Source organism: Pteropus medius, unplaced genomic scaffold, assembly GCF_902729225.1.
Source record: "Pteropus medius unplaced genomic scaffold, Ma_sr-lr_union100, whole genome shotgun sequence".
Taxonomy (NCBI): Eukaryota; Metazoa; Chordata; class Mammalia; order Chiroptera; family Pteropodidae; genus Pteropus; species Pteropus medius.
The window spans coordinates 4,553,162-4,578,400 of NW_024349519.1; the positions used below are offsets into that span (position 1 = coordinate 4,553,162).

At 35.2% G+C, this 25,239-nt stretch overlaps 1 protein-coding gene across 1 annotated transcript in view; it reads right to left on the reverse strand.

Moving 5' to 3' along the window:
* The window catches only part of TMEM117 (transmembrane protein 117), a 375,424-nt gene that overhangs the window by 46,175 nt on the left and 304,010 nt on the right, over positions 1-25,239 (reverse strand). Inside the window, exon 6 of the mRNA XM_039882251.1 lies at positions 18,883-19,042. Coding sequence (XP_039738185.1) covers positions 18,883-19,042 — 160 coding nt within the window. The remainder of the gene's footprint in view (positions 1-18,882; positions 19,043-25,239) is intronic.

The window sequence follows — 25,239 nt, forward strand, 5'->3', positions numbered from 1 at the left end:
ATAGTTAGTTAATTCATCTCCTTAATTACATTACTGGTCAAGTATTTGAATTGAAATAAAATGCCCTAAATTGAATATCTGTATTTCCACAACAGATACAAGTCTATATAATATGTATCTGTCTTTGACTTAAATAGGATTTGGAATAATATTTAAGAAGAAGAATATAACTTTATAAGGCATTAAGAAAAAGTCTATCGTCAAAGGAGCAATGGAGAGAAAGGACACTATTATGTGAATACACATCATGTGCTAGCCTCTAACAAATCTATTTTATAGTCTTCAAGAACTCTATGGAGGTAAATGCAATATGGTCCTTTTATAAATGAGAAAACAGATTTCAGACAGTTTAAGCCACTTGCCTCAGGACAAAGAAGACAGATTTGAATCTCAAGCTCCTATCATTCTTGCCCTATGTTGCCTTCTTCACCTAATTGATTGGTCAGAGAGGTGGTCTCTAACCAGGCTCTGCAAACCATGCCAAGTCCCCCCTTTTTAACGTTCTCATATCTCCCTGTACTTTTCCATAAGAAAAAGCACCACAGCTCATACTTATGTATTTATTTTTATGATTCATTGATTAATATCTGCTTCTGCTACTAGTTTCTAGGCTCCAAAAGGGCAACGCCATTTTTATCCACCATATTTTATGCCCAGGGCCTGGCATATAGTTGACATTTAATAAGTACCTATCAAATATATGACATTTACACCATGCAGTCTGAAGGAGGAAACTTGGGAGTGGTTGATCAAAGATCCTTCTAGTAAGAACAATATGGCCTCAGAGAGGTGAGAGATGTACAAATTGCCTGGGTGGTTTGGACGACACAATTGTTGTTTATCAGTTTTGAAATACTCACTAGCAATCTTTCATTCTTATCAATTGTAATAAAAATATGTAAGGGGATAAGAAACTATCAATGTACAAAGACATTTTAAATCTCTTGGTATCAGTTGCAACTGAATAGGTATACTTTTACATGAAATTATTTTAAAGTTACAAATATTGTAAATCCTCTGGTATTACTGTGTACACACACACACACACACACACACACACACACACACACACACACACACAAACACACACGCACTTGCCTAGAAAGAAAATGTCTGAAACTGAATATCAGTATTTTTATAGCAGTACAATTTTACATTTCTGTGTGCATGTAGTTTGTATAATTTTGTTATTATAAGCCCCTAGCTGTATGCTGATTCTGCCTAAAAAATTTCATGGATTATGTTAGTGCTTGAGAATTTATACATTAATTAGGCTGGGGTTATAACTTTTAACTTAAGATTACAACCGGGATCTACAAAACAATTTTATCAGTGGTCTTATACAGTATTCTAAGATTTCTTTCAATAAGCCCATTTTGTTTTCATTTGGCCAAATTCTTTGTCTGATACAGAGCAATCTAGTACAATTCAGTGAAAAACTGACTTCGTTAATCTAAGTAAGGAGATTTTTTTCACCTTCTAATAAAAAGTGAAATGCTCTGCTTATTTCATTCCTGCAAAGTGAAGACAAGAAGAAATGGAATTAAAATAAAACATTATGTAATTTATTTCTTACAGCAACACTTAGCAGCTGTATTATTGCTCCCATTTTATACGTAAGGGAAACTGAAGCCCAGCGAGGTTATTTATATAACATACAGTGTGAGTGACAGAGCTGGTAAGTGATACAGTCAGAATGTATCTTCTCTGGACCTCAGTTTATACACATGTAACAGAAAAGTGACTGTTCCATTTAACTGTGCCTGATTTATGTGATAAATTGATTAATTAATGTTATGACTCTATGAGTTTGTACTTCACAGGCATTCACATTACTATTGATTAAATAGTATTTTAATTAGCTAAGTTTATTTTTAGCAGCATAGGTAAAACCCATGTGCCCAAGGCGATAATAAAAATTTTCCTCCATGGGGTAGCAAGTGTCAGTGAGCATTATGGTGGAGCTGGATGCCCTGGAGGATCTGAGAGGGGCAGCAGGCAGATATTCAGTCCCCTGGTAACTACTCCTCAGATAGGAGAGAAAAACCCACTGTATAGGAAAGGGTATATGACCCTCCGAGCTTTAAAAAAGGAAGCTTAGAAAGGTAGTTGGTATTGTCTATGAAATTTCAATGAACCTCACTGTGTCATTAATTCATGAACAATTACTCTGTGATCCAAACTGTCAACATTAAGCTTAAGCTTCTTAATTGTTTAAAAGCTCTTTAACTCTTTGGCTTGCAGGCTGAACGTCGATGAAACAAATATGAAACCCCAAAGAGCACTGAAATGGGTTTGAAGTTAATGGTTCTTGGTGATAGGCTGACCCCAATGACAATTCCTGGCCTATGAAACGTCACTGTTGTTAAAGCTGTCAAGGATCTCAGAGGTTCTAATATCTCATGTGAGAATTTCTGATTTGGCACCCATGGTGCTTTATTTACATTACAGTGCTCTAGCTTTTACAGAGATTAAAAGAACACTTAGATGATCAAAGAATTTAAATGGTACCACTTATGTGACTCACTGGCTGCTGGAATAAAAAACAAAAAACATTTTAAAAAGCATCCCAATAGGAGAAATATTAGAGCTGATTTAAATGCCTTTATTTGGTCCCCAAATCAAATATTCAAGTGGTCACCTCTATACAGAAACTGATCAATTCATAAATGGTATAATTCCAAACTTTGTTTATATATATATTGATTACTGAGGAATCAAAGTATTTGTGGTTATATTCCCAGACTAGCAGAACAATGTCTAATGACTTACAGTTTAGCTGAAATATTGTGTTTTTTACAAATGTAAAATAGTATAAAACAATCCTATCACTTTGCAGTAATGTGACAAAAGAGTGAAATTCTATCCAGAGGGAGAGAGGTGTCCTTTCTTGAGGGGGTGTTTGTGGTCAATGTGTGGATGGTGGGAAGGTGGCAACATGTCCTCATCTATGCACAGACTGCCCGTGTACACAGAATTTCTACAAATCACATATTGATAATTGGTCATTCTTCCCTTAGGACTTCTCAAAGCACTAATGAATATTTAGCTCAATCAAGATCTTAGAGCTGTCCAATATGGTAGTCACTTGCCACACGCGGCTACTGAGCACTTGAAATGTGGAAAGTCAGAACTGAGATGTATGATAAATAGAAAATATACACTAATGACTTATTATGAAAAAAGAATGTAAAATATCTCATTGATATTTTTATATTGATAAATGAATGGATAAAGATGTGGTACACATATACAACACAGTATTACTAAACCATAAAAAAGAATGAAATCTTGCCATTTGTGACAACATGGATGGACCTAGAGGGTATAATGCTAAGTAAAATAAGTTCGACAGAGAAAGATAAATACCAAGTGATTTCACTTATATGCAGAACCTAAAATGTAAAACAAATGAACAACTCAAACAAAACAGAAACAGACATTGATACAAAGAACAAACTGATGGTTGCACAGGGAGGGGGTGGGGAGGAGGTGAAGGGTATTCAGAAGTACAAAATTCCGGTTATAAAATAAACAAGTCACAGGGATATTAAGTACAGCACAGGGAATGTCGTCACGATATTTTAATAACTGTATGCTGACAGATGGTTACTAGACTTAACATGTGATCATTTCATAAGGTATTTAGATGTCGCATCACTATGTTGTACAGCTGCAACTAACATAATATTGTATGTCAACTACTCTTCAATTAGAAAAGGAGTCATTGAGACAAGATGTCATTGATGTAACAGGAGACTTGTTTACACACTCTACCTTTTAACAACTTATTTCTGATTTTCTCTCTACCTCATTACACTGGGCTTTTTAAGGTCTCTGGACTCGCTGGTAATGAGAAGATCTTTCTGCTACAGGAAGATCCTAGAATTCTCTAGAAATTGGTTAAAATGAGAACAAAACTTTAAGGCGAATATTGTGAAAGATTGCTCCAAATACCAACCAAAGATATCTTTTAGTTAAAAACTATAACATTGATTATAGCATTTGCTTTGCCCGGCTAGAATCTGCTGCTGTGTGTGGTCTGTGATGATAGTTTTCCAAAAGTAGCTGAATGAATGCACTAACTATAAGAGCTAACAGTTCCCTTGTGGAGTTAATTGCTTACTGGCAGAATAAAACGCACTGTTTCTTTAAGATTCAAATGCTAAATAGAACTGAGAGTGTTAACAGTGCTGAAATTCTTGGTAGCTTTTATCACCCATGGCAAATAAAGTTTATTCAACGCAGCACACATTTCTGGAAACTTACTGTAACACAGTGGCCAAATTGGGGTGATACTAAGATAAATATGATGGCTCATGCCTTCAAGGATTTCATAGTCTGGTGGGCTCCACGCTGTTTTGGAACTTTCAAAGGAAATTAGCCTTAGCTTATACAACTCTCAAGATGTTCTATAGCGAAAGAATACAAGGGTTATTAATCGCGTTGAGGAAAAAACTCAAGTTTTTGATCAACTAGAGATAACATCAAACTGCATTTGGATGACAAGTCTACTATTTAGAAATCACTTAACTGGCTCACTGCTCCACAGAGAAAAACCCGTTTGTAATCTGTCACAGAAGTTTGGGCCTGGGTCTAGCAATCTAACTCTATGTGTAAAGTTGAGGAATGCACTTTCCTTAATGGGCAATCCATGACAGCTCACTAGTCAGCTCTGGAAGTATAGAGATATGGAATTAAAATATTGGGGACTTGTGACCTTGGCAATTGTGAGGTTCTTTCTGAATCGGAATTTCAGCTGCACAGCACACTGATATCTGAAAGAACTGATTCCAAATGCAAACAGTTGAGTAATTTGCTGCTAGAAAAACTCTAATTCCTACTTCAAATTGCTGTGTAACAATAAGAAAAAAAAATCGTCCTCTATACGGTGTAAGGGAAAATTATCCATTAATGATCAAGATGAAATATAAATGTAACAGACAGATGCAAAAATACTTAAAACACTCATTATGCCAAGACATTCAGTGATTAACTATGTACGTTGCCTTTTGTTACGCAAAAACATGCAGCCGCTTTATTGAACATTATAAGCATTCTTAAGCAAGTAAAAATGAGCTTGTCTTTCTGTTAACATGCTGTATAACACCAATCAAATTTTCAACGGAAGCATAAACATCTTCCAATTAATCATCTTGGCAAAAACTGTGCATTTGGTTTAGAACACAATGCTGCTACTCTTCTATATCACTCAAGCAAGTTTAATTCTTTTCCTTTTACTTATCATCTTAAACATAGTTTTATGTCTGAATGAATTACAAATTCACTCAAATTTTGATGACTGCTGAAATGTAAATTATATAGTTGTGATCTCCTCTGCAATTTTAAATATTCACTAAACTTTCCCATTTAATTTTCATTAATTCTTCTTTCTGAGATGTCGAGGCTCTTAGAAGAGAGGATACATATTTTATTCATCTTTGAGGCCCTAGTACCTAGCCTATAACCAATGAATATTAACTACATATTAATATATGTAAATAAAGACCTCACTGGGCTTTTCACAGACCTGTGTGCTGGATTAGGTCACACTGGTGACATTCCAGAGAGGATCATGAGGAAAACCTTCTCCCAAGGATTCTGCCCTGACTAGAGAGAGCTTCACATATGTTTCAGGCAAGAAGGAAGGAGGCTTTAGTAGACCAGATAGCTTGTGAAACTCAGATTTAAGATGAAGGAAAGATGAATGACCCTGTTGAGATTCTGGGAAACAGCAAGCCATTTGTGTGGGCAGAGCCTTGAGTTGAGCAGTGAGTGTGACAGTAAAGAGAGGTGAGGCTTCCAAATGAGGCTTGGATTGTGAGGGCTCTCGTAGGACACTTAGTGTTCTCTTAAAGGCAACGAAAACCACAAAAGGATTCCGAACAGGGAAGTGACATAGTCAGAGATGTTTGATAAAGGAAAATTCACAGAGGAAGATAGATTTGCTGCCCTAAATTTCAATACACTGCTTTTCTTACAGCCTTCTGGTACAATATAGAATAGTTACATTTTCTCTTTGACAATGGAAGAGAGTATGTTCCTCCCCAAAGTCTATGCTTTAGGCTAAATATCCCTATTTCCTCCATCATTCTTTTGTCATTCCTTCTGGGTTTCTTAACATCCTGGTTGTTGGCCTTTGGACATGCTCCCAGGTTTGTCAATGTCTCTTTTGAAACACAGTGCCCACGGCTTAACAAAAAGGCAGAAATCACAAAGAAAAAGATTGATAGATTTAAACAGACTTAAACTGAAAAGAACTACATGTTGAACAAACACAAACATAACTCAAAATGTGAATCTCTGACTACCTGCATCAGAATCACATTTGGGCTTTCTAAGATTCAGATTCCAGAATTCTAACTTGACATATTCTAACTTGACATTAGAATTCTGACTTTATATATTCTGCCTTTGATATAATTCTGACTTTCTATCAAATTTTCAACAAGCAGTATTCAGAAATGTGCATTAAACATGCACGCACGCACACATACACGTACATCCACCCCATACCGCATACAGACATACCAAGCGATTTTGGGGCAAACTTAAGCTTGACAAAAGCTGTTTTAAATAATCTTAATGACAAATAAAACTCAAAACAAATATTTATAACATTATAACAGAAAAAGAAGTAATATCTTTAACGTGCCAAGAGATATTACAAGCCAGTAAGGCAAATATTAAGCAACCTGATAAAAATTTGAGCAAAGGATACGAACAATCAATTCACAAAAAGAATAAATACAAATAGCTAACAGACAAGAAAAAATGATCATCCTCACTACCTCACTATACCAAACTTTGTCTTCAATTTTGAAGGAGAAAAGCTCTGAAAATAAAGATTTTCTAGCTTTATACAGCAGCAAAACCTAATCTGACCTCAAGCTCATTTGGTGGTAAAACCTGCTGAGAAAGGAGGATGTTGACGGTCTCTGCCTGTTCCACTTAATGTGGACATTCCCGTTTCAACTGCAGAAGGATGAGGGTGTTGTTTGTTTATGGTTTGCTGTGCTACCCCAGGCCCCCTGAGGTGATTGTATAATTATTGTTTTGTATTATCTTGCTACAAGCCAAAAACAAATTTAAAATTTGAAAGTTGTTGAACTAGTCATCATGGACATGTGTAAATAAATATATGTATATCAAAATGAAACTCATTTTTATGCCAAATTGGAAACTATTAATACAAATCTAATATTCTTTGTTGGTGAGAGGAATGTCACCTTTATTTATCATGGAATGATAAATAAAACAGTCTCTAGAGGGAAATTTGACTAAGCATATTAGCAGGCATTATAATGTACAACACTTTTAACTTAACAATTCTACTTTTGGGAATTTATCTCAAGAAAATAATCATTGTATCATGTTCATTGCAGCACCATAAATAGGAATAAAACAAACACAAATGTTTAGTAACAGGAAATTTAATGCAATCACAGATGAAATTATAATATGTTCATTAAAATGATCTCATAAAAGAATATTTCATGATGTGGAAAATTTTAATAACATATTTGAAGTGAAAAAGCAGTTTACATAACAATAATAATACAGAGGGTGACTGTTTTTTGAAAAATATATATGTAATTATATGCATAAATTAAAGTCTACAAGTAATGATGGATTTATCTGGAAGACTGCATTATAAATAATTTTATTTCTTCTTTATTCTGTCTGTGCTATCCAAATTTTTTCAAAGAACTTGTAATGCTTTCATAATTTAAAAAGTCCAGTGATGACCTATTCTTTACAGCTTCATGAGAAAGATACAGTGTATTCAAAGATGGCAATAATTTTTTAAAACATTCAAAAACAAATCAGACTGATTTTTACCGAGAGATGAGGGAATCAGAAAGCCATTTTAGTAGTGAGATGAAGCATCCCATGAATTTGAACAGAAATAGTGAGGGTGACTAAACACACTAGATTTCTGGGAATCAATCGTTTTTTTAAAAACTGTCCCATTATTCATTTAAGTATTTGTCTCATTCAGTCAGTCGCAGAAAATACACATTGAATTACCTAGAAAACCCTAGAGATCAAATAGGAAATGTTTCAAGCTACTAACCATGCAAATGCAGAGAACTAACACCTGGATCATACTGAAAAGCGATAAGTTTAGTGTCTTCTCTATGGCAAGCCTCATCTAATGAAAATCATCAATTCATTTTATTCTAATCAAATTATGCCCTTCTTATAGTTCACTCCCTGCAGGTCACGTGGCTAGAGGTTTTTCCAGTTAGAAAATCTCATTTTACGAGAATTCTATTTCAAATTCTCCTATTTATATTGTTAAAATCTGTACATTTTCTTCCTCTCTTTATCAAAATAAACCATAACTTTTAATTACCTTGTTATAAAAATAAAATAAATATGCATTTAAAGGTACCCCTCCCATTAAGTTTGAACCCCTGAATGATGTTATGTCAAGATACATGACATAAAGTAGTGTTATTATTAATACTAAGCAGTTTGCATTTGAAAATGGTAATTTTTATAAATTAATAAAACATGACAGATTGTCTACAAACTTAAGATTATGAGCTTTCATTTATTTAATTCAATTGGTATAGGTTTTTCATCCATAATAATAGAAGTATTTACTCCTAATATAAAATCAGTCATTTCAGTCCTCAGTCATTCCATTCACAAGGAAGCACCTCCAGGGGCATCACCATCTCTCTCCTAGCAGCAGTGACAAGGTAAATCAAGGCTCAGTGGAAATGTTCTTATCTCTATTCCTTTTTCCAGGGACTAGGAAAAATACAACAGGGTCTGCCATGCTCAGAATTACTTTCTGATGACTTTGCAATCATAATTCTCCCAGCCTTTTTCAAAATTCAGGGAGGAGCAATCATCGCACCAAATTTTTCCACTCTTATAGCCTCTCCTGCAGCTGTCTATAAGAAGTGCACTAATGTCCATCACAAAGGACATCAGTTTCAACTACAAAAGTTTACCTAAGCAAAAACTGGGCCCAGGAAACATATGGTAGAGTCAGGACAAAGACTCTACTCTGGGTAGACATGGTTGTGCTTTGCAAAATATAAAGAAAATTTAATTAGATGATAAATATTTCTAGAATCTATACCAAATTTAATGCATAAACCGTCTAATGTCAACAGTACCTTAAATATGTCCTTAAAAACAAACTTTTCAATTTCTGATCAATATAAATATGATTCTCACATAGAAATTTATAATAAGTAGTTTGTACAAATACACTGAAGCCATAACCTAAAAAATTAACAAAATTGCTTCCATTTAGCATAAAACATAATTATTGAGTCCCTGACCTGTCAGGTACTGGTCTAGGTGCTAGTCTAAGTATAACCAATATCTGTTGAATATTCTCCATGTTTGACCTGAACTATTCTATGTAATTTCCAAGACTTTTTTTGTGAAACAAACAAATGCAGCACAACAGGGGACTAACTGTAATTGAAATTTACAAAAACTTCCATGGACACATAAGTAAAGAAGCACTTAAATTTTTCTGAGAGGGGCAGATGAGGCTTCACGGGGAGGAGATCATTTAAGCTGAAGATTGAAAGATGACTGAGGGCAGCCAAGCATGTGCAAAGGCCTACACCATGAAAACGGCATTATGACTTAGGTAACCAGTTGGTATTTCAGAATTAATGGAATATAAAGTGTAAGGGTAGGGCAAGGGAGGGGAAGGAGAGTGACAGGAAGAAGCCAGTAGCTAGGCATTGGTTAGACGATGAAAGGCCTAGCATGACATGCAAAGACATTTCTATTCAAAAAATTCTGAGGACCAGATTTTCATGTAAAAAAACTTTGGAGGAATGGGCTGGGGAAAAATAATGCCAAAATATTGGATAATACATATTTTTAATTTCTTGGGAAGCAAGATGTAGAATATAACATTGCATTTGATAGAGTAAAACTTTTTAGAAAATCCTCTCTCCCAAGTTGTAGTAGCTGGGCAGCTGTCACCTTTATATTGACTCGATTCTTTCCTCCAGAACAATTCCTTACCTTTTGTCTCCTACTATCTTATTGCATAGGCAAGATTCCCCTTCAAGGTCCCTGAGTTTCTTCATTTTACATCCGTATCTAGCACTCTATTCATTAGATCAAAGGATATTACTTGGCACCCACCCTCTTTAGAAGGCCTAGGGAAGGATGAAAAGGATTATAAACACTTAATTTTTATTTTTTCCTCAGACACATGTTTTTGTGTATAAAGTTATTTTGTTATAAAACTGAGAAAGATATACCTCTGGTTTCATGCTATTCCTGCACTTTAGATCTATATAACTTGCCAAATCAATGTACTCAGCTATTGAAATCAAATGAAGATTAAATAAATGGTAACCATCTTAGACATAAATACATTTTCAGCAAAGGGATATTTATAAAATATATTTTCATCTAAAATTAGAGGAAAATGCACCGGGTACATATTTAGTTTTAATTGTTCAGCTTTTCATAATTTGCACCACAGGAATGAGGTAGATCTATGGGAGAAATGCAAAACTCTGAACAATTCCCTAAACTTTATCAAATGCAATAAATTCCCAGTAGCAACTGGTGATGTGGAATTTTCTTAGAGTTATTTTGTGTAAAGCCATAGAATTGAAATAACAGCAAACATTCACTTAATATCAGTGTATTACTTTAGAGCAGTGAGTTTCAGAGAAATCACATTTGGGCTAAATAAAAACTCATTCACAGATAAATTCCCTAGCAATTCTGATACTAGTAGATATAAGAGGAGGACCCAAGAATCTGCATTTTTAACCAGCACCCAGGTAATTCTAATGCAAGTGACCATGGTCACAGGAATCATCTAAGAATCATCTGGAGTGCCTAGTGATTCCCAGACACCACTGCATACTTACTAAACCAGAAACTGGTGATTTTCCCATAGAGAATTCACATTTTTCTAAGAGTTTTGGTGATTCTTATGATCCGGTAAGGATGAGAATCATCCCATAGGTATAGGGTATATCTCTACTAGCAGATTACAGCAATATTCACTGTTACTCAGACTCTAACTTTCTATATCAACACATTATTACAGTTCTTCTTAGCTAAAATCAAAAAAGCCCGAATGATTAATTATAATTCAAAGCATAACTCTGAAACTTTTTCTCATCTAAATCAATTTACTTTCCTCCATCCAGATATGCAAAGATATCACACTTCAAGTATCTTTTTTATTTGACTATCATAAAAAATCCTGTAACCTGGATTAGGAAAAATTTGTCATGTTATAGATGACATAATGGATTCCTAGACATTAAATGACTTAACCAAGGTCAAACCGCACTTACTACCTATCAAATACTTTGCTATGGTCACCATGTATATTATTTAATTCGATAAACATGACAGTCCTGAAAGGTATGAAAAAGGTATGGATTTTGGAGTCCAAGAGATTGGAATTCTTTCTGCTGAATCTACACTGCATCTGTATACCTTGGGCAACTGTCATTTTCCTCATTTGTAAAATTATAGATAATGATGTCAATCTTATGGGGTAGGCTGAAAGAGATCAAATAAAATAAAGTGTGTCTAAGCATCCAAGACAGCACCCAGCATGTAGTAAGTGCTCAGTTAGTGCTAGTCTTTTGTTTTTCTTTCTGCCTCCCGGCCCCCTCTCTCCCTCCATCCCCGTTTTCTTCCTAGTTCGATTGTGTTTCTACTGCCCCAATTAGTAGCTTGTTCCTCATTTACACTATAAAGCATTCTGGTATTGAACCCAATCTCTAGTCTAGACTTTGAGCCTCTTGTTGTGCAATAATCCCCAAAGTGCATGTCCAAATCCAGACTTAATGGACCTTTGGCTTAGAAACTGCCTAGCAGGGCAGTGGCTTGGGTCTTGGAGGACCCAGGTTCTGAACTGGGCTCAGGCACTGACAACTTCATGACAGCAGGCTTCCGTTGTAAATATCAAGATGTAATCACATGGTTCTAAATGTTTCTCCTACTCTAAAATTCTATGATTCTAAGATATTCTTAAAGTTGTTTGTCTAAAAATGGCTGTATTTCATTTCTTATTTTAGGCATGAGTTTAAAATGCATGTTCTGAATTACTGGGGTTTACTGTACTGGCTTTCATGACCTCTCATTACCTACAACATTTATTTTTAACTTGTTCCTTAGCTTTATTATTGTATCTTAAAAACTTAATAGAGGAGCTTATAAAAATATCTCACATCTTGACGTTCCATTAAGAGTAGTTACAAAGTATTGGTCTATCTATACTGGGGAGAGATAAATGTCTATCAGTTGGGCTTACATTTAGCTTCACCAATAACATTCTGACCTGAAGAATAACCAAACTTGACGAGTTTGAAACCTGTCCCAGAGGAGCCAGGGGCTCGAAGAAATGACTGTGTCAGTCTTCAACACTGCTCTTTTTATAATCATGTATAAGTGGTATAATGACAAGTGATAACTGCTATACATACATGACTTCCAGGGCCAACCATGGTACATACACACAAAGATAGGCTGAGGGCTGGAGGGGACCTTCTTTAGGGATGGTGATTAGGCACTAATTAGTCCCAGGCACCTGGAACAACTATGCATCCATTGAAAAAATAAAATTTAAAGGAGTTATGTCTTGCTACCTCATGTGGCTTTAAAAAAATTATTGCTCACATGCAATAGCATAGAATTTATATCTTCCCAGTTTTTTAATCATGTTCTAGCTCTTTTTAAAAAGATACCTCAGGGACTAGAATATTTAAATTGGGATAAAACTTACGATAGATAAAATGTCTCTATTTTCCACTTGCTTAACCAGATCTAATAATTCCTTCAAGCTACATTCTTCCCACATTATCCATAAAGACTTGAGTGATCTCTTTTGCTCACAATAATCCTCATAAAACTAATGCCTGTTTCAATATTGTGATCTATATCATAAGTTAACTAGATTATTCGTTTCATTTTCAACTCAGTGTGTTTCTCACACCAGTATCCATGAGTGGTTCCTAAAATTTTTTGCCCAATAACCCCAGTGCTTCCAGTTCAACTAATATTTTCTAGTAAAATTTTCCTGTTATCATGGGTCACCTGCCAAGACATGTCCTCTGGCACCTCTTAGAGAATGCTCATTTGGCTAGATTCATCTGTGCTGCATGTATACAATTTGCAATGGTAAGTCTGTCTATTACTTAGAGGCCAATTGCTGGGGCTACTAGTAAATATGTTGAGGTTCCCCTCTGTGATTCTCCCTGAATAGTCTGTCTTTGCACTGGACCAGCAGTGATGTCAGACACACAAAATAGTGACAGTCAATAAGGTTGAGATTCAATCTCTTAGGCTCATGAAGACAATTGGCATTTATAGTTAATCCAGGTAATACTTAAATTGTAAGCCCTTGGGACCTATAACAGAAATTACCTTTACTGTGTTTTCAAAGAGGAGTGTAACCCTTGAGTAAGAAAAATGAAGATGTGAAAGAGTTGTGAAGAGGAGTTTAAAATACTTTGAAAAAAGTTACATCACGTATTCCTAAATCTGAAAAACATGTTAAACCAGGTGTGCAGCCATTTTAACAACCCTTTCTTTCAAAGTAGCCTGTAAACAAAATCCCCTAGAATAACTTATTCTGAAAATATGTCAACTTGTCGAAACACCATGGCTGTTTAATTAAAATAAGCTCATGCTTGTTGCTCTGCCCTGTGTTCTGAAGTGATTGATTTTACTTTCAATAGCTATGACCTCTAAAAAAGTGCTCTACTAAAATCAGGTCATGGAATTTTAAAATAAAGTCTATCGAGTCATAATGTCTATTTTTTAAACTATTCAACTTACTTCTGAGAACCATGTGCAAAACAGAAAACAAACACATTTTAGATGTTACAGAGTGAAATGTTGTAGAATGCAATTTTCATAATTAGTTTTTCAGTATATTAAGAATTACTTTTCAGAAAATATCACTTCTCTGTAAGTGCTTTTCAATGAGACTAAGAGTCCTTTTTAACACTTAATGGAGCAATTTATTCATATTTTTATTTGGATATTTAATATTTGTAAGATCATAATTCAATGGAAATGAACTAATCTAATATTATTGATGGTTCATTCTCCTGCTGTCGGTAAATGTTTTACTTCTTAAAAAATCTCATGTTCTTTGGCTTTTTTGAAATAATGTTATGTTCATTCCTTTGTTCTTTCATTCGGCAAAATATTTATGGTGAAACTACAGTGCACTGAACATGAGTTAGCTGTAGGAATAAAAAAATTGAAAAAATATATTTCCTCTCCTTGAGGAACTCACTTATTACAGGAGGTATGTAGAGACATAGGTATGAAGGTACTAGGCAGGTACATAGATAAATTACAAGAAAGAGAAGTGTTGAAAAGATGTATCAACAGTGTGAGGATTCCACACACACTGTAGGATTTTACTGGCTCCTCAACTCAACTCAACTCCCCCCCTCAACTCACACACACACACACACAATCTCCATTGTTCTGGCTACTCGCCTCTGCTCCCCACTTCTTCCTCTTCCTCTTTTCCCTCTTTCACTCTCTCTCTTCCTGTATATTAAAAAGCACAGAACGTTCTTTATCTTATAAAGAGAAACTTCATCTCTTCTAAAGCCTTCATATAGCAGCCAGATCCTGGGAGGGTGGGAGAGATGAATTTAAAATATAGCAAAGGTAGCACTGTTTACTTTCTACCTGAATAATTCTTCTAAATAAAAACAGTCTTCCTAAAACATCTCTACTTTTCTACTCATATTTATTCTATCAAATTGTGAATTCCTCTATGCAACTACAAACTCCTGTGGGCTGTGTCACTGATCTTTGATCTCCTTTCTCCTGTCCTCTGTTTCTAGTACCTGATGTGATGCACGTTAAGAATGAATTCGTAAATGTTTCCTGAACTTAATGGAACAAAACTGAGTTTTTACCTTGATGATTATGATGCTATTCCCAACTGGAAAAAATATTCTTATTCATTGTTCTGCCTTTTCAAATCTAGCTGCCTGCCCTTCTACTCTTGTGTCTTTGAAAATTTCTCCTACTACTCTGTCTAGCCTGGTCTCTGTCTGTCTGTCTGTCTGTCTGTCTGTCTGTCTCTCTTTGGTGAACCCCTAAGACACTTTTTTTCTTTGCTTACTCTATGACACATCATATTTTTAACTTTTATATACATTAGATATATCTTTTCTTCAATCTAGTGGAGGAGATGAATGGGTAGGATATAACTGAAAATTAAATGTCTACGTAATAAACTAAAGGTGCATAATAAAATCGATGCCATAATTATAAATACTAAAAAGAATTTGAGATAAGATTTCCTTAGAGGGACGTGTTTTTTACAATTTACTTCTCATGTTTTGTAGTAATGAGTGATTTATATGAGTTATGTTATATTTTACTAGCATCTGTTTATGCCTTAGTGCTAGAGACTTAACTAGATCTCTAGAAAAATATGATACAATAGTTTTCACAATAAATGTAGAAAAATCCTGTTTAATGAATATTCACAAAAACAAATAATTATACTTTCTCTAAAAGTGTTCAGAATCCACCTACTAATTTTTGTTAAAATAAAATCTTTACAGCAGCAGTACCATATCCTAATGGTTTCTTTCTTTCTTTTTTTTAACCAAACATTAAAATATCTTTCAATATTATAATCTGAATTTTCCTACCATTAGAAAAGCCTAGCATCAATTGCTTTTAAATCATTTAAGTAATTTTAATGAAGACAAATCTTTTAGTGAAAGTACTCTCTCCATTTCCACTAATTTTGCTACTTTTCTATTTTTCTTTTGTCTGAAATATGTGGATATGGGATCGATTAGATTCCAGTTTAGTTAGTTACAGACTTAATAGGACATTTCTGCTATATATTTTTAAAGCCCTTGAGTACCTTCTGGGGCTCTGTTTCCTTAAATTCACTCTCTTACCACTTGTGTTAGTTCCTGAAACTTCAACGTGATGCTCCCCAAAGGGGACAGAGTTTGCAAGAGACTCTGTGCTGAAATGCCATTTCTTTATCCTCATCAAGCAGTTATTACTCTGAACCTACTGCTGCTGCCTGAGTGAAATGCTGTGCTAGGGAGCCTCCAGGGATATATAGTTATAAGCTATAGTTCCTGCACTATAGAAAATACTGATTTGCAATCCAGGTACAAAGTGCTACAGAAGGAAATAATCACATGGTTGTAATGAGAGGGAGCTGAAATGGTCCTCAGTGATAGGGTCTAGATGAGCAGAGCAGAAGAGAGATACATCTGGGGAGGAAAAAGAGGCTCACAGACATCCTGGAGTAAGTGTGCTGTGGTCAAGGGCCAAGCAACAAGCCCTTTGGTCTGGAGTAGAGCTAGAGCATAGAAGACGTGGGAGAAAACACAGCCAGGGCCAGACTGGAGGGCACTCAGAGAGAGCTCCTGAAGTCTGGACTTTATTCTTGGACAATGAGGAGTCACTGATTATTTTTGGCTGAGAAGTGGAACGTACAACATGGCATTTCAGTTATTAAAGTTATGATGGTGAACTGTGTAAGGTATATGGGACAGGGACATCTAGTGGCAGAGGGTTCCAAAGGAGATTATTTAATAATAGTATAGAGATGAGTCAGGACTGGAGTGGTGGCAGAGAAATGAGAAGGAAGGGTTAGGCTACAAATCAATAGGCTTGGCTAGCTGACGCAGTGTTGAGGAGAGAAAAAAAGAGTTGAGAGACTTATTTGGGGGCCTCATTTTTGACTCCTCTTTGTATTAGACACCTACTAATTAGGTTGTTGAGGCCCAACCTCTCCCTCCTCTTCTTTGGGACTGCCTCACTCCCAGACAACTCACAGATGGGCAAAGAACAATACAGTCCTTGCAATCCCTTCCTTGGTAATCTGGAATTAGGCCTGACACCTAGATAATGGTCTCCTTCTGAGGAGTTGGCTGTGTCCACTTTCTTCCATGTGAACTAGGAAGCTGAAAAAGCTGCTTTACCATAAGAGAGAAAAAGGCAGAAACGGGGAGGGGGCGGGGAAGATGAGAGGTAAAAAAGAAAAGCTAGGTCTTGGTTCTTTGTTACGTGTGTCCCCCAAATGCAACTGCATCCCTCCCCTAATTGTGTAGGACATCTTTATAACACAGTAATATATTCCCCCTTTGATGAAGCTAGCTTGGCAGGGTTATTGTTACTTGTAGCCAAAATGGTCCAAATGGATATATTCCTCAGCACAATTCTCTATCTTCAATCAATTTGTGCTCTGGTTACTTTCTGAACATTTCAGCGCTTTAGTAGTCAATAAACATTTTCATGCCATTTCCTTCTTGTAAAATGTCTTCCTCTTCCCAATCCTGCTGACTCTGCCTGTATAAATCCTATCCCTCCTTTCTTCTATCTCTCTTTTTTAGGTACTTCTTGAGTGAGTCCATAATATCTGTAAATTATAATGTTACACTCTCCCATTTCAAGTCCCTGATTTTACTGGACATGTTGGAAGAATAATTAAAGCTACACAAATAAGGTAGGAGGTAGTGGATGGTAGTAGAAAATCAGGAAATTTGTGCTCTTACATATACAAATTTAAACAAATTCACAAGGCGGTGGTCTACTTATCTACTAGTACCTTTGACTCTAAAATGGGTTTTAATAGGTACCAGTGGCCACTTGACCAAAGCAGATATTTCACATAAGGAAGTATATTAATTAGGAGTATTAGATGAAAGGAGCTAAGAATAGCCTTTAAACAAGCAACACATGATACATTATTGCATAAGTGCTATAAATTCAGTTTTATAAATATCCAGAGGAAGTCTTTCAGCAAGTGAGAGACAGATTTAGAACCTGCCAATGATTCCTTGTTCAAAATCCAGGGCTTTCTCCACTATTCCAAATTATCCCACAGGAAATAAAAAAAAAAAAAAAAAATCAATATTTAAATGAGAAAAAAATTCAATTCTATGTCTTTAAATAATTTTCAAAGCAATAATGTATTTTAAATTATCATCCATTAAAATAGTTTTTATATACTCTAGGAACTGTTTTTCTCTTTTAAGACACTATAGGATATCTCTTATACAGGCCTCTCTTTAGCCTTAGAAATGAGAACACCAATCTGCTGTGACATCTCACATAAATTTGGAACACAATAGAGTATACTTTCCCTTCGGCAATGGCAGCCTTTGTTCTAGTAACTCACAATGCTTCGAGAGGGAAAAATTCAAAATTGCCTTATGAAAGCAATAAGAAAATGTCTAGCAAATGGACATGTAATGAGCAAGACAAAGTGCCTAGAAATAGTTCATGTCTCTTTCTGTCCCTTTCAAAGGACACTCCTAAGACCCTAAAGCAGTCACACCCGAAGATTAAACAAGTAGCACTGGTTAGCTCTTGCATAAACAACCTCTTGCTAAGCAGGGCAGAAATATCGTTCATATGAAAATGGAAGAGTCTCTGGTGAATACTGAAAGAAAGTGATGATTTCCATAACCAGAAAAAGCATTTTTACATCATTCCGTTTTTCAAATGCTATAAAACCTGAGCTGCTTTGGTAATTGCTTATCCCTGTTTTGCTGGCTCTGTATCATCCTCATCTCTGCAGCTTTCCATTTACGAAATGACAAGGGGGTCTTTCGTGTTTTGTTTTGTTTTGTTTTCCCTGAAGCCTTGGCAGGAAACCACCATGCTGTATGGTTTCTAGGGGCCCACCTTGAATTGTTCATACAATGAATTTTCGGTGCCCCTCTCATAAAAGCCCAATTGGCTCATCCTCCCAGTAGAATTGTTGAAAATATGATCAGAGAAGGCCCCATTAACAGCAACCGTGAATGATGCTCTTCTCTAGCTTTATGCAGCCTTTTGTTGTATAGTGAGAACAAAGCATAGAGCAGCTTCAGTGAGAAGGAGAAATACAAAGACACTTACCTGCATTACAATAAGGAGGTCAAAGACCAAGATGAAAGAAGCCAGGAATGCTCTAGAAACTTCATCACTAGGCAGAAAACCCCGATTCAATTTGTCCCAGCTGATCCAGTCAGTTGTAATGACAAGTACAACCACAGAAGTCAGAGTGAAAAGAACCGTCCTGCAAGGAAGAAGAACTCATTAGAGAACCTTAGACATAATAATATAGACAGTGGAGAGTGCATGTTTTCTGTGCTATATTAAATGTCTATCCCTCACCAAGTAACAACCCTAAGGTATATTCACCAAAAGGAAGATGAAAAAAGAAATAAATTAAATGCTTTCTTTCAAAAGCAATTAGAAAGCAATATGATAGCATCTCTTCCAAGATTTTCCCTTTAGGACATTAAGATGATTCTAGAACAAATAATTAACAACAAAAATATTACAAATGACCTTGATTAGTGCAACTTGTTACAAAGGGAACGTTGGTGTGTAGCTCTCAATGCACGTATGTCACTTACTGAGAGTAGAAGACATGTGTAGGTAAGAGCATAAGGCAAATGGCGAGTAAGTAAGGAAGTCCTTTGATTCCATTTTTGTTCTACAAAAGAGAGGGATCATTAGATTGGTCCCATCATCATCTCTGTAGCCTGACAAGCTCCACAGAGGAACCATCTCTACATGCCAACAGTCTAGCCTCCTCTCCTTATAAAATTCTTGACAGAGATAGCTTGTGGCCTAGTGACCTGTCTAGGTCACACCATGTCTGATCGCACGTTCTTTGTTATAAGATACAAGGGGCCTTAGATTTTCTTTTATATATCTCTGTAGCCCCTAGAAATCTTGCATAATTGTATGTAGATGAAATTCAATAAATGTTTGTTAAAGTTGTAACAATTACCAATTAAGTTTTTTATAAAAATCAAAAACTACATAAATTAATCTTTAATGTTGATATTTAAAGTAAATCTGAACCATGGGCCATGAAAATTTAATCTGCCAGAGAATTGTCCGTAACGTAGTTAAGCATCTGCTTTAGAGCTATACTGGTTTCTGGATATTGTTTTGAACTGTAAAAAGAAAAAATTTTGAAAAAATTTTAATCTAAAGGAAGAAATAAAAGAAAGAAAAAGGAAATAAAGAAAGAGAAGACAAAAGAAAAGAAAAATGGGAGAAAAATGTAAAAGTAGAACAATACCTTAGAACAAAAGAAAAGAAAAATGGGAGAAAAATGTAAAAGTAGAACAATACCTTAGAAGGACACATACCCATTTTGGCAATTTAACAAGCTTCTTTTGTCTCTAATGTCTTATAATAATTGATATTCAAAAAAGAATAACAGAAACTATCTTAGAATTCTCTTTTAAATTGAACAAAGTGCGAATTTTTAAACAAAATTTGGGGTTTCTTTTTATAGTATCTTATTTAGAACAAGTTATATTTTGATATAATGGATATAATAAGCCCCTCCTTAGATTCTCACCTCCAGTGAATAGAAAATATATATTATTTACTTTAATTTTGGAAAGTAAAATCTCTAATAAAATTTATTCATTTCATTTAAATTACAAACTTTCAAAAGAATTTGACTCATGAGCTCCAAAATATAAATTACAGATTGTCTCTACTACTGTTTAGAATACCTTTGATCATTTCCAGAAATTCAAATGGATTAAATGAGCATGAGAAATATTCTAAATAATTATTACAATTCGACAAAAAGAAAATGCAAATATTATGTAGTTAAACATAAGGATAATGAGATTTTAAACAAATTTTTCTCCAGGTTAAGTAATTTGTTTGTGTTTTTGTTTTTTTGAGTTTGAGAAACTTTAAGCAAATCTGAATGAAATTACAATTTCTTTTGTCAGCAAGGAATATAACAACATCCATGAAAGATAGATAAATATTGATTTTTCTTCAAACCTCTTTGGGTAGCAATGGTATTGCCTCATTATGCATGGCTTTTTCACATGATGTCCCACAAGAATGTTATATACACTTCCTCGGGATGCGCTGAATGGCTGAAGATGTTAAGTAGTTGGGGCCCCAGTTCCTTCAAGCTCCCTCTTCTTGCTTCCCCAGCCTCCTTCACAAAGCCTTTCACCTCTCTGCTGTCCAGCACTACAGTGTGAAACCCTGATGAAACAAGAGTACTCCAGTACCTCACTCCAGCTCCACGGCCAGCCTCCATTCCATTTGTTGGAGCCTGTGGTCTGACAGGTAAGTATTTTTAACATCACCCTTGCACTCTCACAAAGAGACACCTAGAAATTCCTTTTGTGAGCACAACTGATTACATAGGAATGCATACTCTAATGTTACTTCACTGGTCTAAATATGTAATTTGGTAATGTAAAATTAAATACTCATTTAGAGGAACACTGTTAGGTGTCAAAATCTGAGAGTTTGGAATTAGTATCTGCTGAGCAATCAGAAACCTCGTCTAAGATTTATAAAAAAGTTATGCTTATTCGTGCTAATAATCTCAGTATGAATGAAGTCATTAAAATTAATCACTGAAACGTTTCGGTATCTGGAGTTTATCTTATGCCTGAGCTTCCTAAGACCAAATATGTGCCACTTCGTCTCTCAGCTGTTTGCTTTATTTGATATATTTCACTTAATACAATATATAATACTCTTTCTAAGAGCTTTTCATAGGTGTTTTCCAGGCTTTATTAAGCACTTCTGTTTTGACAAAGAGTATTGCTGCAGATCTCAAGAAAAAGTTACTGGTTATATTTTATTACTCCGAAGGGAAATTAAAAGAGGTATTTTGCCTGATGTTTAATATTTAATACTACAAAAAAGAATAAAAATGGCAATTATTAAATATGAATGCATACAGCTCAGAAAAAGAGCCCTAAAAATAAAGTCTCAAGAGAATGGAAAAAAAAGAAAAGCGAAAAGGGGACCGAAGTACATTAACTGGTTATTCGACTTCCAAAATTATATCCAGCACCTTATCTAGATATAGCCACAGAAGAAACGTGTTACGTGTGGTTTGATTTTCTGAGCCACTTCTTACAAAACTGATAGTCTACCATGCTATGATAATTCAGTCAAAGACACCAGTTTAAAAGAGTCATGACTCGGGTTATACAAAAGCAATCACTTTCATGTAAAGCTGCTATAAAGGAAACAGTAATACAGCAAATTACTATTACAATTATGTGCCACTTACGATGTGCCAGGCATTGGTATAAGCGTGTTACACAAATTAACTTATATAACCCTTACTACAATCCTATTATCACCATCCCAATTTATAATTATAGATACCGAGTCATTGAATGTTCAAATAACCTGACCTGGGTTACAGATTTCATAAGAACAATAAAATATAAGATAGGTGATCTAAGATGATTCAAACCCAGGCTGACGTATGACAGTCTGTGTCATATCTATTGTACACATTGCCTCTCATAGAAAGCACCTGAATATTACCCTTCTGTTACTATGTTTGTAGTTACTATGTAGTTAAGATTTCATTTATTTTCCTTTTTTATTGTAAGTATAAACTGGAAAACTGTCATATAGAAGCACTTAACAATGAAAAGTAAAACTGACAGAGACTGACAATGACTGACAGGGAACAGCTAAAAGGAATATTTTCACGGCAGTGGAAATGGAACCTCATGGAGGCTGACCATTGATGCAACATCTCTGGGTTTTTATTTAAGCAATATGGTTGAAAAAATGTTTACTCTGGACCATGCTTCTTGGAGGGTACCAGCTTTTCTTTTTAAGAAGCATCCCATTAAATCGTTATCTGGATTATTTCCTTTCAGGCTGCAGCCAGCACCAGCAGGACATTCTGGCTCATCAATTTAACTGTCTGATTTCTGGCCACCAAACAGAAAGAACTCATACATAATTATCAGCTTGAGTGGTTAGTCTCATTTTCATGTTTTCAAATTTCCAATTTGTTTGCTTTTCCTCAGTTGTTGCTAATTCTTCTTAGATTAATAGGAATTAGAATGTGAGACCAAGAAGGGTTAACAGAGCTTTTCTAATCCAAAGACTCCAAATCTCTGGGTTGGGCTCCTGGGAACAACAGAGTTGTAGCTAAGTAAGTGTGAATTTATATGTGCACTAAGAGTTGTCGGTAAAGTGAACAAATGAAATGCTTCCAGACGGGTTTGGGGACTTGCTAATTTCACACAGACTGCCAGTGACTGAACTACGATGAGAGCATAGATCTGCTGACTCTAAGAAGCACTCGTCCTATAGTAAACCACTTTCCTCCCTCAGCTAAAAAATCTGCAGATATTCTCAAATATTTAGTATCATCTCGATCTCATCTGGAAACATACTCATTTTACAGTCTACTCAAATGTCATTTATATAGAGTGATCAGAGACAGAGTCATATAGATAATCCCCAAAACACAGTTTAATTCATAATCTTAACTATGACATCCTAACTTCTGGATTTTTAAAAATATTAAACTTCCATTTTAAGTAACTAAATTAGTTACTATTGTTTTCTTTCTTTCATCTATAACCACTTTAAGATAGACATATCACAGAGCAAATAGCCTGCAAGCCGACCTTAAATCAAGAGAGAAAACAACTGGCATTAGGTCTTCTCTATGGGCTAACTCACTTAGGGCTAAGTATCATACAGCTTCATTTGGATTAAACCAGGCAGTAGGAATATGTAGGCCTCCTAACTAATATAGTATATGTTGAGTCAAACAAAATTGACAAAATTTGACCATGTTTTATCCTACTAAAAACAGCAATTTCATGTGATTCAACATAATAAATATGCTTTTATGTGTTTTAATATATTAGCTATTAATCATGCTTTAAAACATTTATAATCTGTGATTCCAGTCATAAATATCATATTTCTTTCTTATCATGCTGCACAATTATTTTAACATTGAAAAGGAAATAATAATCACTTTTATTTATTTCTAAAATACTTGTGTTAAAATGTTGGAACTCAATCAAATCAGATCATGTTTTATAATTTCTTATAGCAAAATCAAAATCTGTAAATCTTATTAAAAATGAAAAGTTTAAGATTACCACTACAATAAAATAATCCATGGATTTAGATAGCAAATTTAATTTTACAACTAAGTTATGATATAGTCTCATATTTCAAGTACTAAACACAAGAAATTAAATGTGGCATGGCAATGGAATTTAAAATGATTTAATACTATAATTTCTAACCATGCTGTTTAGAGCGGGAAATATAATAAGCAGGCATAAGCAGAAGAGTGCTCCCCCCTTCACTTTGACTGCAAACCTGAGAGCCAGTTCAAATACCCAGTGCCCCTCTGAACACTAAGTACCAGCACACATAAGTCACAGATGGCCATGAGAGAATGCCAACACTTTTCATTTTGCTTGTTTTAATTATCAATGTTGCAAAGGCAATTCTGGGAGAAAAACAATCACCGCTCGGGTCCTCAAGCCATATTCATCCTGAAATATGTGAATTTACTCAGCACTGTAGCCTAGCTGATGAAGTCAAAGTTGCTTCTCAGAAAGTCAGTAAGTAAATGGCTTTGTGTCCTGGTCACTCTTATTCTTGAGATCAGGAAGCACTGAAGGAACACAAGGTAATATTTGCTATGTAACCTAGTGAAAGAGCACGGATTCTCCATATGGCTATTAAGTAAATGCCACTGCCAGTTCTTGGCCAACCTGAACATATTCGTTAAGATAGGATCCCTGAGAAAAGAGATGCAGTTATTAACTCATCTTGTTTGTGGCTCCATTGGGATTTGGAGTCTATAAAGAAAAAATATTAGACTTTAATGTTGTCCATTAAATGATACGTTTATAAAGATATTTATCTTTATATCTCTCTATTACTCCTTGAAGAGAAGTGCCCTGAACACAGCAGAAGCTCAAAAAGCACTGAACAAATTGAAATGAAGAAACAACTTGGTAACTCTTTTATCTGAAAGGCCATGAATGAGGTCGCTGAAAAAGACACCTCTGGATTAGGGCATTTGTCCATGCAGATTGTAATTTGTGTGAACGGTGTCCTGATGTTATAATCTATGTAAACAATGCCCTTTAGAGTTCTTCAGTGCTCAACCATTGCGACTTGTGTAGGATCCTGGGCATGAATAAATGAGTCTCTTTAACCTGGGGTAGATAATATTCATTTCCTACCCTTCACTAAACTCAGGTTCCACAGCAATTGATGGTACTTCTGCCAGTGTTTATAGAGCTTCTGAAGAAGAGGCCTACGTAGTACAAAATTAGACTGGCTGGACCTAATGGGCATATCAATCCTGTGCGTCTCTCAGCAAACCCACTAACCCAATTTTTCTTTCTAATGAAAATTACCTTGTATATTCTAAATAATTCACCAATTCAACAGAGTGAAACATATGAGATA